Source organism: Accipiter gentilis, chromosome 7 (assembly GCF_929443795.1).
Source record: "Accipiter gentilis chromosome 7, bAccGen1.1, whole genome shotgun sequence".
Lineage (NCBI taxonomy): Eukaryota > Metazoa > Chordata > Aves > Accipitriformes > Accipitridae > Astur > Astur gentilis.
The window spans coordinates 23,246,388-23,263,687 of NC_064886.1; the positions used below are offsets into that span (position 1 = coordinate 23,246,388).

The window sequence follows — 17,300 nt, forward strand, 5'->3', positions numbered from 1 at the left end:
CATCGCCAATCAGCCCAACAATCTTTGGCAGGCCATGGTCATGGTATTCATATTGAGATGACACCTGACAGCATTACACCCCTATGGAGATGGTAAATGCTTCTACACAAGGCACAAGACTGAAATCACAAAACCAAAATAAACGGCTCCCTTGGAAAGCAAGGAGGTAAGGCTGTTTGCTCAGTGCCAACCTTGCGAACACACAGAGCAGGTTAACAGATTGCGTTAGCCTGAGACTTCTTCACATGTGCAGAATTTAAGGTGGGAGAAGCCCAAGCAGCATGTATCCTTCTCCAACATTGCCAATCTAGAGTACAAGCGTAGTTGGAAGGCAGGATCCCATAGCTCACACACAGACGGCACCCCAAAGACAAAAGCTGTATCATTACTTGAGCCTTTCATTTTCTGATGTATTTGAAAACGCTAAGACTTTTACCAATATTGCAATTTACAGATCAAAGGCACTTTTGCAGATGACTAAAGCCTGGAATAAAGCTGGCTGTGGCCCAAGTTGGTGTTCATTCTCAGAAGGAGTTGATATTTATTTCCTAATCTGTAAGACAGGATGAGTGGTTTGGCCTTGGTTTTCAAGTGCCTGTGGCAGGCAGCTTTAACTTAATAAAAGCTACAAGACCAAACCCGACGACAGCTAAGCTGAGTACTCTTCTGCTCAACACAGCAAGTTGACAGGCAAGTGCCTGCAAATCTAGCTGTGTCCTTTAAGTGGCGCCTATTTTGAGGCTTGCTGAAGGTGTAGGGTCCTATCAGTGGGTGGGGGAAATGCTTCAGCACTGACTGCAGCAGTGAAGTCAAACCCACCCTGTCGGCCATTTAAACCAGGCAGCCAAGACCAAGCACTACCGTACCTAGAAGCTGCCCACTGTGCTGCAGAGGCAGCAGAAAAACACTGGCAAACAGCTACAGCCATTCACCAAGAGAATGTACTTGAGAATCTTGGTGTGTTGCCCAAGGACACTTTGAAAATGCCAGCCCACGTCACTACAGAAGCAAGCCAAGGAGAGAAGTCAAGCAAGGCCTTTCCACCAGAAATCAGTTTTGCATGAACAGTGCACTAACTCAAATGAAAGGAGTGGAAATCAGGTTCTCCTAAAACAGCTCAGTTGTCAAAGCAGCAACACCAACCATCCTAGAGACATCACACTGTCCACTTCCGTTAACTAGTTAAGATCCCACCAAGAAGCAAACTGAACACTTGTTTTCTCTTGCTAGGAGGTGGATATATGGTGTAGTAAATCTTAATTAGCTCAATGCCATTTAGAGCAATATCCTTTCTTTACACAAAGCTGAAGTTATGAGAGACTAGCCTCAAGACTAAGTAACTGAGGAAATTGAGTAGTCTAAGACTCTAAGTAATTGAGCAAGTCAAAAGCGAAGACCTTTAGAGATTCAGTTATTTGAAGCCCAGTCCCTTGAAATCAGGGGAAAAAGGAAGTAGGAAAACTTGTCGAACAGCGAGGATTGTAATCTTACCGAATCTCTGTCTTCCATTACCCGCTGGGGTCTGGCAGGAGTGGCTGGGCTTGTGCCTTTCATCCTCTTATACTGGGTGAATAAAATATTCATGGTGGCAAGCAGGACCTCAGATAAATTGTGCCTGATCTACACAAAGAAGGGGAAAAAAAAAGAAGGACATACTGCAATGAAGAACAGGTTGACAGAATCATTAACCTTGCTATATGACATCAGAAAGCCAAGCAATGATAACTATGGTCGATATTTACTCCTATAGTCATACATTTAATGGTCACCCCTGCTGTGACTGCACCACCTGGCAAAAAAACAACTTACCCAGAGTTTCAAGACAGACATGCATAATGGCTGCACCTTCATGTTTGGTAACAAGAGGTCAGATAAAACCCAAAGCACCTAAATACAAAAAACTCCAAAGCACTCAAATACACACAAACACTGTCTATAAGAGAAGTGTCATCCTCCAGTTAAAATAGTTCAAGAGCAATAATAGCCTTCCATTATGCTTCATGTGCTTCATCTGCTAATAACCAAATACATGAGTTCCTCTAATTTGGAGGGAAGGAAACACAAGACCCTACAAACGCTCAGTGACCATTAAGAGCATGGAAGAACTAAGTTAGCAACACAGCTGAAAGCTTGAATCAAACTCAGTAAGCTCAGGGAGATTCAGATCTGCAGATGCCTTCTACAAAATGAAGACAGGATTTTTGGGTAGGGAATTCTAGTGCTCCAAAGAGCAGCACCAAGGAGAAAAAGTTGCAAGCCAAGAGTCTACTTGTACGAATGCAAAATAATTCCATTCTATTTCCCTGTTAAAGAATAAGAATAATGAGATGACGTGGTTTTACAGATCCTTTTAACAAAGTGTCCTGGTTTCAGCTGGGATAGAGTTGTCTTCCTAGCAGCTGATACAGTGCTATGCTTTGAGTTCAGTATGAGAAGAATGTTGATAACACTGATGTTTTCAGTTGTTGCTAAATATTGTTTAGTCTAAAGTCAAGGTATTTTTCAGCTTCTGATGCCCAGCCAACAAGAAGACTGGAGGAGCACAAGAAGTTGGGAGGGGACACAGCCAGGACAGCTGACCCAAACTGGCCAAAGGGGTATTCCATACCATGTGATGTCATGTTTAGTATATAAAGTGGGGGAGTGGGGGTGGGAGGGATCACCGCTCGGAGACTAACTGGGCATCAGTCGGCAGGTGGTGAGCATTTGCATTGTGCATCATTTATATCTTCTAATCCTTTTATTATTACTATTGTCATTTTAATAGTGTTATCATTATTAGTTTCTTCTTTTCTGTTCTATTAAACCATTCTTATCTCAACCCATGAGTTCTACTTCTTTTCCCAATTTCCTCCCCCATCCCACTGGATAGGGGGTTAAGCGAGTGAGCGGCTGCGTGGTGCTTAATTGCTGGCTGGGGTTAAATCACAACACAAAGCAAAAGGCTTTTGGAAGCTAAAACCAAGAGACAGTACGTACTTCATCGCTGAAATTCCGGAAGGCAGCAACTCTTTCCTCTACGCAATCTTGGCTAAGAGGTACAAGCTTTAGGCGTTCAATAATCTGCAAAAAGAAAAGCAGGAATCAGGGTAGATAATCAACGTTCTATGTACCATATACTACTGAAGGATGTACCACATACTACTAAAGTATACTACTTAACTATACTAACAAAGTACAAGCTTTAGGCATTCAAAAAATGAAAGCAGGAATCAGGGTAGATAATGAACGTCCTATGTACCATATACTACTAAAGTATGTTTCTGAAGTGTTAATGAAATGCTCCTGAATCCATTTGAGAGAAATCATTTCACTGTTATTTATTGGTTTATCTCCTCACTTTGTTGAGTAGCAGGAATATTTTGTTCAATGTCTAAAAAATAGCTCCAGAAAGATCTTCCCGATTATCAAGCAACAGGGAAGAAACACATTTTTAAATTCCTATAGCATTGCAGCAGCTTCTAACTCGTCAAATACAATTTTTTATTTTAAGTGATGTTATTTGAGACATTCTGGGCTTTCAAGGGCATTAGGAAGGCTGCACTTCAAACAGAACTCTTGAAACTTACATCAAAGGCCCTGTCAATGTGACCAGCGTGATATTCATCAAAAAACGTGATTAAGTCTAGCAGAAGGTAGAACGTGGAGTCAACGGATTTCTTTGCACTTATCCCCTGAGCTTTGTACCTGAAAGACATTGTTTTACAAATTTATTGTGCAAAATGGCAACCATTTGTAAACGTGCTCTTACAATTCTTGGAAGCGGAAACATCGAGCACAAGGACAGAAGGCATCTAACAAAGGACAGCTTTAATTTCCCTTAACCAGGAGGCAGAACATGGCTTTTTAAAAATATTTTATTCTCTTCTAGTTTTCCATCAAATCCAGCATTTATTTCCTTTCAAGTGTTTACACTTCCCATATTCATGGAGAAAACAGTGACAGGAACCAGAGACTTGCAAGGCAAGCGCTGTACATGCGCGTTTAGCATGCTGTTTTACAGAGGACAATTCTCCAGCACAACTGCCTGCTTCAGGCAAGAAGTTAAGACTTAAAAATTGATTAGACGCTTCTGCATGCTCTCTCTAGCTACACTTGTTAGGAGATGAATTGGAGGGCTGTCTGCTCTCACTCCTAACAGCACAAGGTCAGAAAGGAGCTCCTTCCTCAAAGTAATATTGTAAGAGTGGTCAAGTGCATGGTACACACCATGCTGCTGCAGAGGAGGAAGCCAGATAGGCCTTTTCTGTTGGGTGCTTCCCCTGTTCCAAAAACATCACAAGAATGCACAGGAGGAAAGCTGCATCACTACTGTCTGCAGTACAGTACATGAAAAAAAGGCCTTGTATTACATTTAATTGGCAAGAAAATGAGCTAACCAGAACTGCTCTGGCTTTGCAATCATGAAGGTTTGCAGCTGTAACGTGGCATTATTGAACAGTAATATTTAGCACTGTCAGAGAGATCAAAGCAAGTAGCAAAACAAAGCCCATTATTACTGAAGCTTAAAATCAAGCCACAGGTTTAGTTCTTAACGTCTGCTACCAAATGAGTCTCTCGCTAAGTCAATATGGCACCAATTTTCACTCAGTCTGCAGCCTGACTAAATGAAGGGCTGACTGGAGGAGTGACTGCCACTTGTCAAAACAAGAAAGGCAAAGGCCTCTGACTGAAATCAATACATTTCTGTATTTGTCTTCCCAATTTCAAAGTGCCAGCAAGTGTGCTTTGTTTATTTTTATTCTCTCCCCACCAGAATGGTTGAAGAAAAACAGTAAGACATTTCTCACAGGTACCCACATTTTGCTCTAGTAAAATACAGGAATTGTCCATGGTGCTCACTGTGACAAGCTGCACCAAAAGAAGATGATTTAAAAAAATCCCAAAGCTATTTTGCAATTACAACCTTTCAGAAGCAGGTTAGTCCTAACTTCTAGCTCCTAATGAATCCTGAGCACTGATGTCTCTAAATGCATATCCTATTAGCATACCGACACTGCAGGTGATATTCCTTTTGGTCACTTCCATTTCTCTCTCTTTTCTAAACACCACATGGCACCTTCCTAAAGTAACAGGCTGTAGAAATGAGGGCTGCCGATTACATTAGACATATGAACACCTCAGCTTAAGTGTTCCCTTTTTAGCTTTCATTGAAGCAGCAGTGAAATACAATTTTCAGACAGCTACTGAACTCACCGCTCTGCTGTTGCAACTCAGAGTTACTGGTTTTGTAGCACTTTCAACACTATTTCAAACAAGTTAATTGTGTGTAATGAGTCTGCAACTGCTGCGATATTTGATATAATCTAAACCATGTAATTCATTATATTTATTGCTCCTTACTAGACTCTGTGTCTCTATTTGCCAATCCTGCAATTCCCTTTTCCCAATTCACCTACAGATAAAAGTTTCTTGGCAAATTTACCTGACCTGCCACTGAAGATTATGTTTCTGGTTTCAGTACTACAAGCCATCATGAGCAGGACAGGGTCAATTCTGACCTCTTCTCTGTCTTCCTGAATGCATTGCTGCAGATGCCATGGTCCAGCCAGTAGAAACAAAATCAGGAACTAATACCCACTGAACTGACAGTCCAAGGTCAGGTCCAGGCAAATCACCCAGTCCTGCCCCCTTCTCTTACCTCTCAGCAATGGAATGAGCCATATTCTTCAAACGCTCTTTATTTGACTGGGGAGTGCCAATCTGGGGAACGACAGGACTGAGGAGCTTGTTCATCAGTTCTAAAACTTTGTCAGGGTTCTGTTGGTATTAAAGTTACACACAAATAAAAGGAGCATGATGGGACTTAGTGATTTAAACTCACTGAAAAAGCAGAAAGGTGGTGCCTAATGCAAGTTCAGAGATGCCTCCCTCCCATAAAGAGTCAAGATCATATTAGCTGTGAGCAACATAATGCTGCTAGCTCATGTGAAAAAGTATTTTCCCCTAATTTTCCTCTAAAACAGTGGCTATGGTTGTATCCACTTTTATTTCAAATATATTTCAAAAAGGAAACAAGAATACTCACTATAAAGCCCAACTATTTTAGACTTCAATTCAACATCTATGAAATTGGAAGAGCACACTCCAGGTAAATAACTTCACTAGCCAGAATAAAGTCACGCATGGGGCAATCTCTTCAAAAGAACCAGAATGTCTTATATCAAAATGGGTTAGAGCGCAATCAATCTGGGTTTGCCCACTGAAACCCCTCTCCATGCAGACAATGGTTCTGCTTTAAGGGCAGTAGAAGTAATCTGCTTGAACAAGGGCAATTCAATCTCCAAGATTAAATTTGACCTCCTAATCACAGGGAGAATGTTTGGAAAAAAACGGTGAACCAGGTACATATTTAAGGCAGCACATAGAGGATATTTACCTTTGCAAGATCATAGAGTTTTGCAGCTTCTTCAAACAATCCTTTATTTTCTGCTGCAGAAGCCACTTTGTTAATAATGGGTTTTGTGTCACTTGTAAACTTGTCTATCACTCCAGGCTAAAAAGGTGAGACAAAAATGAAAGGTGAGAAGAGAATACAAATCAGAATGCTTAAAAACTCCTGAATATCCTGTCAAGGCAATGAATATTTTACATGTTGGATTATGGTTAGAATGGCCTGCACATTTCCATGGGAACACGCAAAAGAGACACGTTAAAAATAGAAAGAGCTCTTGTGAGAGACTTTCTCCAGAACAGTCAGCACTGAAACATCTGCGGTTTCTAATTCATTGAAAATGACCCAGATAACAGGTCAAATTCTAAATTATTTTAATTGCTGATGACACACATTACAGAGGAAAAGAAAACACAGAAGACTTCAGCACATAACATGTCAGGGTCTCCAGGGATGCTGTTTGTGTATATTGGCATGACAGGTTGCAAGTGAAATCTTACACAGATAAATGAAAGGGCAACAAGAATTTTAAAAGAAACAATAAACACAATAAGAATAAGGGAGAGAAAAGAGTCAAGGATATCTGGAAAGGATTTTACTGGAGTTGAGGATGTAAAAGTAAGACTATATCATCTAGCAAAATTTATTTTAAAGCTCAGATTGCTGGTTTCACACCAAAGAAACACAATAATACAGTTACGTTTAAAAGGAATTGAATAAAGTCAAGAAAACAGGATTCACAACTGATGGTAATGTAAAAACTACCTTACGAAGAATGGTAAAATGAAAAAACATTTGTAAAGATTACCTTGCTCTTGTGTGTGCAATCTCACTGCTTCTAAACTGACAGAACAAAAACATCTAAAAGGAAATCCTGCCAGAAATAACTATTTTATTTTTTTTTTTTTGACAGTAGCAATGATTGCAGCATGAGCCCTAATCTTGAAATTAAGATTTAAATGATTCTGGAGTCTGCTTTACACAGAAAGCTGCCAAAGTCGCTGCATTGAACAGAAAAACTTCATTGACTATCTAAAATTTTAATCATTTGCATGCACTCTCCTCTTTTCAGGTAAAACCTTAGGGTTTCCTTTATCTTCTGACCACATAAGGTTATGTTTTACTTTTAGATTTCTGCTTTTACAGCAGAAGTAAGATCCTTCATAACTAAAAATGGCCGATCTTTGATCCAGTACTTACCCTTGCCTATATGGAGAGGACAGATCAGTTGTGGTGATGCCTGTGGTCTGTTAGCCTTTGCTCCCTTAATTACAAGAATATTTAATGGGCTGCAATACATTTCTCCTCTGAGGTGAATGAGGATAAGGTCATACAGACAGTTTTCACACACCCACCTCAGTTCACACAACAATCTCACGCCCACTTACAAGCATGCCATTTTTACTAATTGTTTTTTACTAATGTGCACTAAATTGCACTTCCTACTGTAAAGGTGAAATTCTGACCTCACTGAAGTTACCTGATGTCATTTGTTTCTTTAGTTACATTGGCTGTCTACAGGGACATAGTTTGCCCTACAGCTCCTGATCTGCCTTCTGTTAGGGCAGGTCATAAATTATTCTGTAAAAGGACCTCATACTTGGAGAACTTGTCTGTATTCAAACACAGTAATAATTTGGCTACTGAAAAATGAAGAAAAGCAATCTAGCCACATGACTACTTAGGAAATCACACATGGTTTTTACTTTTTATGTAAAATACAAACATAAATTACCAACTCACCTTCCTACTACCATCGTTTTCCAGCTTTCCAAGAATCATATCAAACTATATCCACACAGATGTAAAGTAAGAAAAAAGGAAACAAAAATAGAGAGATGAGTTGCACATATTTCAGAACATATTTACTAAGTACAAAGATGCAGTCATGGATGAATGAAAAACGGTGACCCATGTAAAAATTATTTGTATATAAGTAACAGGCAAAAAGCCATAATTAGACATCTTAAACATATGGTCATTGCGAGATCTCCCATCATCTAGGTCTGCATCAAACAGACAGAGCAAACAATTGTTTAAGACTGTCCTGCCTAATAAAGATTTCAGTGAAGAAATGAATTCCAGTTTAAGTGAGGAAGGCAAAACATGGCCAAACATACCTCTCTGCTTTCAATTACTAGTTCACTAACGCAGCGCAAGAACATGTTCTCTCCTTGGCTGTCCTTCTCATTCCTACAAAAGGAAGGGAAGGAGGAAGGTACTCCTGTTTCTGAGGACTGCCCAGATAAGAATAATTAAGCACTAGTAACTAGGAGAAAATCTAGAGGTATATATTAGCTCCTACCTGAGAAAGTAAAAATACTGCAGAGCTTCCCTTGGATCTGTTGATTCAAACTTACGGGTGTAAAGCATCAAAAGCCGCACAAAATTTAGACGCCTGACGCCAGGAGGGTCACCAGCCTCATGGCTTACTGCAATGTCAGAAACAACAGTATCAGAAAATCTAATGCCAGGAAACATTGCTCTGATCTTCATCTCAAATTCGCCAGAGCCACGATCCAGAGCTCTAATGCAACTAAAACAATTAACTTTTAGGCGATTGTTCTGATAAATGCTGTTTGTTTGATCAGTTACATAGACCTGTAGTATCTACAGGGTGTTCTAAGGGCTCAGAAAATATTCCGTTATTGTAAAGTAAATATGCAGGACTTACATAGCTGTGCACTCTGACCAGAAGATTTCAGGAGCAATTTTAACTCAAACAGGACCAATGCAACATGAACAGCATGACAACGCAAGCGCTCTGTCCGGAAGAGAAAAGCAATTGCAGCTTCAAACTGTGCTGTCAAGAACAATACTTGGAAATAGAGGAAAGGCTGCTGGTTCATTGCAAAATGTGATTCACCTGAAAAAAAAACCAAAAGCCAACAACACATACACAGAGCATAAGTGAAAATGATTTTGCAATCAGAGATCACTGACAGCGGATACTTCCTGTCACAGTGCATCACTATTGTTTATTCAGTGACAACAAACACACACACTAGACAAAACTGAATACCTAATCACACATCAGTGGCTTATCTATAACTGTTTCACTGCAAATATATCACAAAAAGCCACAACATAAAGATGTATTCAGGAAGTGAAAGAGAATAAACGGTTGCTCAAAGAAGTTCCTTTGCTCTTTTCAGACAACGAACCATCAACTCTGATAGACTTTTTGTTTTCATTTATACTTATGCCAAGTGGTACAAATAATGTTAAAAACCTGGATTTTCCTATTCAGTGACACCAATGGTAGCTTATTGTATTTCTTTTCCACTCATTCTTATCTGGGTGTGAATGATGCTACAAACTAGAAGGCTGTGGAAACAAAACTCTGTTTTGGATAGTCCAAGTGACCTAATTTTGAATGACTGGAAGATGATTACAGCAAAAGGTATTCTCTTGGGCTGTGGATGTTCCTACAACTTCCTGTGATTTGGGTCCCCAGAAAATTGCTTGAAACAGCAATTTAAAGGAAACGATGAACAATGGATGTGCACAGATAAAATACATGTGGCAACAATTGCTTTTCTGTTCCATATTCCAAAAGGACAGAAATTTTGCTAAAAGACCTTAGCATATTTATGGTGAGAGAAAACAATGTGTAATTTAGTATGGATAAAGTACAAATAGCAGCAATGTTGTTTAAAGATGACTATTCACTCTCCGGATTGCTGGGAACACACAGGACTCATTCGCTGTGTCTTACTGAATTCTACCATTACTCTAGGGAAGCAGGCTGTCCAGGAACACCCTAAAGATGCCTGCCACTAGTGGAGAGCTATAAGATTTTTTATGTGGAGTCTGGGGTTTCTGCAATAACAACTAGAAACTGCGCTAAGCAGAAAAGCAGAGCACCAAGTAACACATCTCTTTGTGGTTTCTTACCATAGTCTTCTAGCAGCTGCTTCTGGAACTGTGATAATGTTAGTCGGTCTTGTGGAGAACCTGCACCATTGTCATCAAAACACACTTGGTTCAGCTAAAAAACACATCCAAAAAAAGAAGCAGAGATATTTCAGCTTCACCTTGCACAAGGGATATACTTAGAAGATACTCAATCCATCTGAAACCCCTCCTAAGATTTCACCCGCTGACTAAAAACTACTTCTAGTCACAACATCAGGTCCATCCATTGCTGGGAAGCAAATATCTCTATCGCTGCAACAGCAGAAATCCATGCAGACTCAGGGGTCCTTTTGTATCCGTCCATGCAATCAAATGCCGATGCTGGGACTCTGAATACTCACTGAGCTATAATTAAAAGCAATATATTTTTTACCCAGTCTTAACAAATACATCATTCTACTCCCTCTTTCTGATAAAGGAGAGAAATGGATACTGACCAGTATCTATCATGCCCCCACCAGAACTGTAAGGACTTTGGACTATAAAGACATTGACAGTGTCGTCTTCTGCCAATTGACACCAACATTTCAGCCATAATCCAACCAGAAAGGAAAATTCAAAGGATCCTCATTGTAGCAAGTTAACACTTGTAAAATCAGCCGGCAAAGATCAGTGTCGTATGAAGAACACAACATTTCCAAAGACAAGTGTCCCCAGATTAACACCTACAGAGGGTTAGTACAGAGGGTAACAGAGCAGCCCTGGGACTCAGGTTCCCAGCCCTTCACTATCTGCAAGGTCAAGTCACACGCATTACATTGATGCAAAACACCAGACCTAGAAGTAGGAAGGTTAGCAGAGCGGTGCAGAAATGCAATACCATTTAGACCTGTTCTTAAAAAACAGAGAAAAACCAAGAAACACCACCCCAATTCCAACTCCACACTTACTTTTAGCCAAAGATAATCTTCTGTTTTATCAGCAACTTCACTCTGGTTATCTGTAATGTCACAACGGCCAATAATACAATAAACAGCCCTTTTGTACGGGTCTGTATTATTTCTCAGAGCTCGTCTGTAATGAAGACGCAGTTTATTTTCTGTGGCAGGAGACAGTCTAAGGAAAAAAAAGATTGGAGGAAAAGACATAAAACCCCTCCTTCCCTGTATGAGGAAACCTAGATACAAATCAGTGTAAATATATGCATATTCACAGCAAAGGCATAATGACATTAAGCACTGGCCAATATTTCTTGCACTTTCTATTTACATCTGTGGGTAATTTTGCACACATGAATTTAAACATGTAATTGAAGTTATGTAGAATCATCTTCAAATACCCATTGCAGGGGAAAAAAACCCCCAACAAACCAGCCTCTTTAAGGGTGCATTAATACTGTGGTAGATGAGCTATTTTTGTCTGACTGCTATTTCATAATTTCAGAAAAAGAGAGCTCACAAAGTCTTCGGAACTCTTTCAGTTAGTAACTAACAAGTGCGCAGGTCATTGTACCATGAAGTTTTAGGAGAGATGCTTTCATCCTTATCACTAAACACTGTCACAATGTTCTTTGTCATTCTATTTCTTGTACCCTCTTGTATTTACAGAACTGAATCAATAAAATGTTCTCCTAGACTAAGACATTGTTTGTCAAATCTGTAGGCAGAGTACCTTTTCATAGCTGTAACAAAACCAAAATAAATCAATTATACTGTATCTCATAGAAGTGTTTGTAATGAAAACAGTGACAGTACCTTCACTAAGGTTTCTGGAACAATCTTATTCTAATGAGCACTCCTAGATATTCTCTACAAACCAGGTTAATTTATAGAAGAAGACATGGCACACACTACTCAGTAAACGGCACTGATTTTTTTCCTCTGAGTTTGTCCTTTTTTTAAGACATGCAAACTGACAGGTTCTTGCTCACATTTTCATACCTGAAATGTCCTAATACCTTCAACACATTGCAGGATGAGGGATTCCCACATATGAATGAAATTGTCATAGGCTGATGTGGGATATTACTGGTTCACATTCTGGCACTTATCTGGGCCCTCCAGTTTCCCCCAATTTCAGTCAGTACCTTAGCACAGTGCCATTCCCCTGAAGGGAGCACAGCTATAATGCAATAGCTGACCGTGCGCTTGTTTGAAATTCATTGCAATTGGAAAGATAAAGAAGATAATCTAAAACACCGCAGCAGAGTTCCAAGCACACCGTAAGATGCACTAACTCAACTGCTTGCAACCACACAATCAGTAGTTTGGCCAGAGGCCTCTGTCAAGCGACGGATAGCAAAAACTGGAAGAGGAGAATAAGCACAAGAATGAGAATGAATGCCTCTAAAGGCCTCTACCAAACACTACTTGCTTTTATTGTGCGTCATTCTTATGAAAACAGGTGTAGTAAAAGCATTCCCCAAAGGAAATTCAACTAAAATAAGCGGCAGGGGAAAAAAAGACACAGGATTCATGACAGCAGACTAAATCTCATGTATTGTATGCAGTATCCTACCATTACAAAGGGAAGATCCTACAGTAAAAAAGCAAAGCTACACCACTATATTATTTTTGAAATGTAAATTTTTGCATGTTTTCAAACAACTCTTTCTCTATGGAGATTTCTAGACTTCAAAGCCACAAATTAAAATATGCAAACTTCCTACATGTAGTTTAGGTAGGCAATATAAACACCAGGCAGCCATCACCACCAGAAGAGACCTGAGCTTCTTATATTTCTACCAAGCCACTGATTATTTCACCACTCCACAGCAATTCCCATCCCTCACAAAGATCTTTCCTAGTTCTCAATTACCTTTTATCTTTACTGTGCATGTACTCCTGGAACCAGGTTTTAAATTCTCCCAGCTGGTGCTGTGCCCGTTTCACCACGTGCATGGCTGCAGTCAAATCTCCACAGCGCATGCAGTAGTAAATCAGTGCCCAGACAGGATGGCCTTCCACCTCACCATCCTGAAAATGAAGTAAGAAATAACTTTTTTTATTTTTTTTTTAAAAAGCAGCATATCTGAATTAATTTTCTTTATCATTTGCCTCATTCATTGTTTCTGCCCTTATGTGAACACACCCATTTTGGTAAAAAATTCTGTTTGTGTTACAGAAGCCAGAGGTCATGAGGTTTAAGTCCTGTGGAAGCTGTGCACATCCTAGCAGCAAAGTATGGGACTCTATTGCTTGCCCAGGTTTCAGTTCTGAGTGAGATTCTGACAAACCCATAACTAACATACAGATAGTCTCTCCACCCAGGAGGTGGACTTGGATTAGACCACTGAGGTATTAAAAAATATTTGTATTGAAACAGAAAGATACCAAACTAATCATGGATCTCAGCAGGTAAGAAAAGGACAGCTAGACTCAGCTATGTCCTCTCCAATGCTATAATTTATTATTATTTCATTTAACTTTTAATTTTTCAACCCAGCCTGCCTGTTTATCTGGTAATTTTGCAGGTACGCAACGATGCACTTTCTATTATGTGCAGGTGAGCAGGACTTTATTCAGATTCTTAAATAAAAGGTTCAGGTTACAATTCAGATTAATTAATTACATATTTAGTCATCAACAACTGGTGTCACCATCTTACAATAAGTGCAAAAAATGGAGAAAAAACAAAGCAGGGAGATTACATCATAACGTATTTTAATACTCACTTGTTGACCTCTAAAAAGACCACCAGAAGAGACCATAATTTCTAGAAATTAGAACTCAAAACTACTGAGCACCACCATGCTTTGGGACTAGCTCTGAACTCAAAGTGATTTTGTCTACTATCTTCCATTTTCCTAATGAAAAATTCTAGAGAAGGAACAAGAGCCTGCTGCCCTAAAAGCAGTTTAAACAGTAGAGAAACCACTGGAGGCTGCATTAGCTTTGTGGCTGTGCTGGAGCAAACAGATTTGTGTTATTGTTTCAGCTCAGTTGCTAAAAGCGATGGACATACCTGGAGACCAGGGACAGGTGCAGGGAGTTTGATGTTCAAGAAGCTGCGGACTAGTTGGTAGGTCCCTGGGACTCCACCCAGCTGAGCCTGGTGCAAGTTTCCAAAGACTGTCACAAAAGTGTAATTTTTGTAACTGAAAAACAACACAAACAAAACAAACGTGAACAGACTGAAATATACTTGCTACAAAAACATCCACTGCGTTTCAGATCCAACAGAATTAGGCATTTAAAGCAAATTACCTTTATGTTCAAACATTATGGTTACAACAAAATGAGGCAAAAACTTCTTTCAATTTAGGAAGATCCTTGTATTCAGCAGTCTCAACAGACACCATGTTTGGAGTCTGTGGTGTACTGCTCCAGGTTCAACTCTGTTGTGAAATTCCTCTCATTAGGTTCTCCTAGTACTACATTAAACTCAGTTACATAACTGGCAAAAAGCCTTTCCATCCTAATGCTTTAACTCTCAATCCTGTCACAAAAGAACAGTTAAACACCACAGATGTGTTTGTCTCTCCTCCCTGTCCTACGGACAAATACAAACCTTAGGGCCATGGACTTACCAGAATAAAAACGCAGAGAAAAGGGGAATTTAGAGAAAGACAACTGGTAAAGGGAGCTTTGAGAACATCTTCTAAAATAACCCATCAAAGCCTTTAATCAAAGCAGATCAATTTAATATTCATGTTTAGAAGCAGGAGTCTTGGAAGTCTGTACACTGAAGGAATACCTATATAAGCAGCAGCAATAAATTACATGAAGGTGGTTTTTTTTGGTTTTGGGTTTTTTTGTTGTTGTTTTGGTTTTTTTCAGCACACAATAGACTTGTGCAACAACAGAATACAAAACTGAAAGGCTATGCTAAACATAAGCAAGTATCAGCATATCTCGATAACTAACATTATGGTTGAGTTACGCATATGCTCCTCAGGGCTTAAGATCACTGTTGCTCCAAAGCATCTAATGCAAGAACAGCTGTGAGCAGCATTACATCTCCTCCTCATACATGTGACAGGCTGGTGAGACACTGAAACACCCCAGTATTAGCCAATTCCTGCTAGGAAAGAAAAGCTACAAAGCAAGGCACAGTTGTTTGGTGGGTTTTTTTTATTTTGTTTTGTTTTTTTAAAATCAAGCCTGAAGGGCCCAATTTCCACAACTGGGAGGGTCATGGGGGAACTATATGTAACTAATTCCTAATTTCAGTTAGCAGTTAATGGCACTGTGCAAATTTAGCAAGTTGGATATTTGGCAAATCAGCTTAAGAGTCACTGGCTCATCACACACTGCTGAGACCGAAGAACTGGAAACAGAAGATCCTTCTGATGTGTCAGTTCATCTGTGCACAGGCAGGCATGCCGCCACCACCCCTGGGTGACAAACAAGTGCTGATGAGGTGTGGCAACCAACTGTCAGGGGCCAAGAAGAGGCTCTGCCAGGAGATGAAAACATCTCTTCCCAGTGTGCTGTATCAGAGCGCAGCACTTCCTGGGCTCAGATGGCAGATCTGTATCTGTAACAAATGCCCACACACTACACTGCAGCTATTGTTTGCTTTCCACTGCTGAACTAGCCTGCTGGCATTACATCGGCAGCTACTAGATAAGACACACTGCAATATCCACATGCACAATGAATAGGTAATACAGCCATCCAGGGATTCAGCTTTGGGCTGCTCCATAGCCTGCAATTCTCCAAGCATTTTCTTGGCCAAGGAGCTTAGGCCCCCCTGATACTTGCTGATACAGACATTAAACCACCTTCCCAAGTCTGAAAATCATTGCTAGATATCCCAGCTTCAGCATCTTCAAATTTTACAAAAACCTTTCAGTGTAGAAATGACATGATCAGAACCTGACTCGTTGCACCAGATTTGTCCCCAGTACTGTCCTCACTTCCTCCCAGCGCTAGCTCCTGACAATGATCAGCACTCAGAAAGGGACTATACAAAAGGGGAATTTTTTTTGTGCAGAGGGGAAATAGATCTCACTGCACAAGTGAAAAATCTTTACATAAATATTCTGTATCTGTCATAGTGATAAGGGCAACATAGAAGAAAGAACAAAAAGTCTTTGTGTCTTTTAAACAACCTCCCCACAGATTTGAGGGCTTTTTAACTAGAACAGTTTTTAACTAAAACAGTTTTATACTCAAGTGGCTGCTCTAAGCCCTGCAGGAAAGACATGCAACAAGACAATTCTGTAAGCAGCGAGAGGTAGCTGACTTGTTAATGTGTTTGTGTGCGTTACAAAGTCATTCTGGCTTATTATTAAGGAACTCTAAAACTGTGCTACCCAGAGCATTCACCTTACCTTTGTTCTAGGTAGTGCAGAGCCTGCCTCACGAACTCCATACGCACCTCCATGTTGGTCCGGACTTTCAAGGCATCACTAGCAGGAACTAGGGTAACATCGGTCATTTGTTTCACCATGGCCCACATCTCAGAGATGTTCTATGAATGAGCCATTCCATACAACAGCCATTAGTACAGAGATGAACAAGCAATGCCTTTTTGAGCTACATGGTGTTTTGATGCTTAAAAAAAGCATAGAAACACAAGAGTAATGTCTATTTAGATTTGTAACGGAGATACTGGATGCAGTCATGAAGGCAAGCCACTTCTGTCCTGAAGAATTCAAATTTCCCAGGCTTCTCTGCATAATTCTTGTGCAAGAAGATGGCTACAAATATTGTACCTACAATTGTCACCCAGGATCGAAAATGATTTCCAAAACTAGGCTGGGTACTTGTTGCTCAGACTCCTTCCCCATTTCCAGCTTGTACACACCACTCAAATACCACAACAACATCAGCTTCCATATAAGCAATGGCTCTGGCTGCCATTGGAAAGCTGTGCAATCAACTGTGATACGAAATAACTGAAGGACACTGATCACTTGGACAAAGACTCAGGTCTGAAAAAAAAAGTTGAAAGCCATCCAGGTCTGCTCATTCATAAGGACAAGATTGTATTAGTATCTCCAGGACTGGAGTATCCCTGCTGAAACAGCAAAATACTGAGAAGTAACAGCACTGTTAGCTCCAGCAAGGGCAGGCGTTTGATCTCAGTGCTTCAAAGCAGC

At 40.1% G+C, this 17,300-nt stretch overlaps 1 protein-coding gene across 9 annotated transcripts in view; it reads right to left on the minus strand.

Moving 5' to 3' along the window:
- NUP93 (nucleoporin 93) overlaps positions 1 to 17,300 on the minus strand; it is an 85,466-nt gene that overhangs the window by 3,860 nt on the left and 64,306 nt on the right. For all 9 annotated transcript variants that reach the window (XM_049805922.1, XM_049805925.1, XM_049805923.1 and 6 more), the window contains 14 exons: positions 16,530 to 16,669; positions 14,216 to 14,348; positions 13,070 to 13,227; positions 11,203 to 11,368; positions 10,292 to 10,385; positions 9,069 to 9,260; positions 8,700 to 8,826; positions 8,515 to 8,587; positions 8,138 to 8,182; positions 6,380 to 6,496; positions 5,642 to 5,760; positions 3,570 to 3,687; positions 2,980 to 3,063; positions 1,492 to 1,620 (listed from right to left, as the gene is read on the minus strand). In XM_049805922.1, the coding sequence (XP_049661879.1) occupies positions 1,492 to 1,620; positions 2,980 to 3,063; positions 3,570 to 3,687; positions 5,642 to 5,760; positions 6,380 to 6,496; positions 8,138 to 8,182; positions 8,515 to 8,587; positions 8,700 to 8,826; positions 9,069 to 9,260; positions 10,292 to 10,385; positions 11,203 to 11,368; positions 13,070 to 13,227; positions 14,216 to 14,348; positions 16,530 to 16,669 (1,695 nt within the window). The remainder of the gene's footprint in view (positions 1 to 1,491; positions 1,621 to 2,979; positions 3,064 to 3,569; positions 3,688 to 5,641; positions 5,761 to 6,379; positions 6,497 to 8,137; positions 8,183 to 8,514; positions 8,588 to 8,699; positions 8,827 to 9,068; positions 9,261 to 10,291; positions 10,386 to 11,202; positions 11,369 to 13,069; positions 13,228 to 14,215; positions 14,349 to 16,529; positions 16,670 to 17,300) is intronic.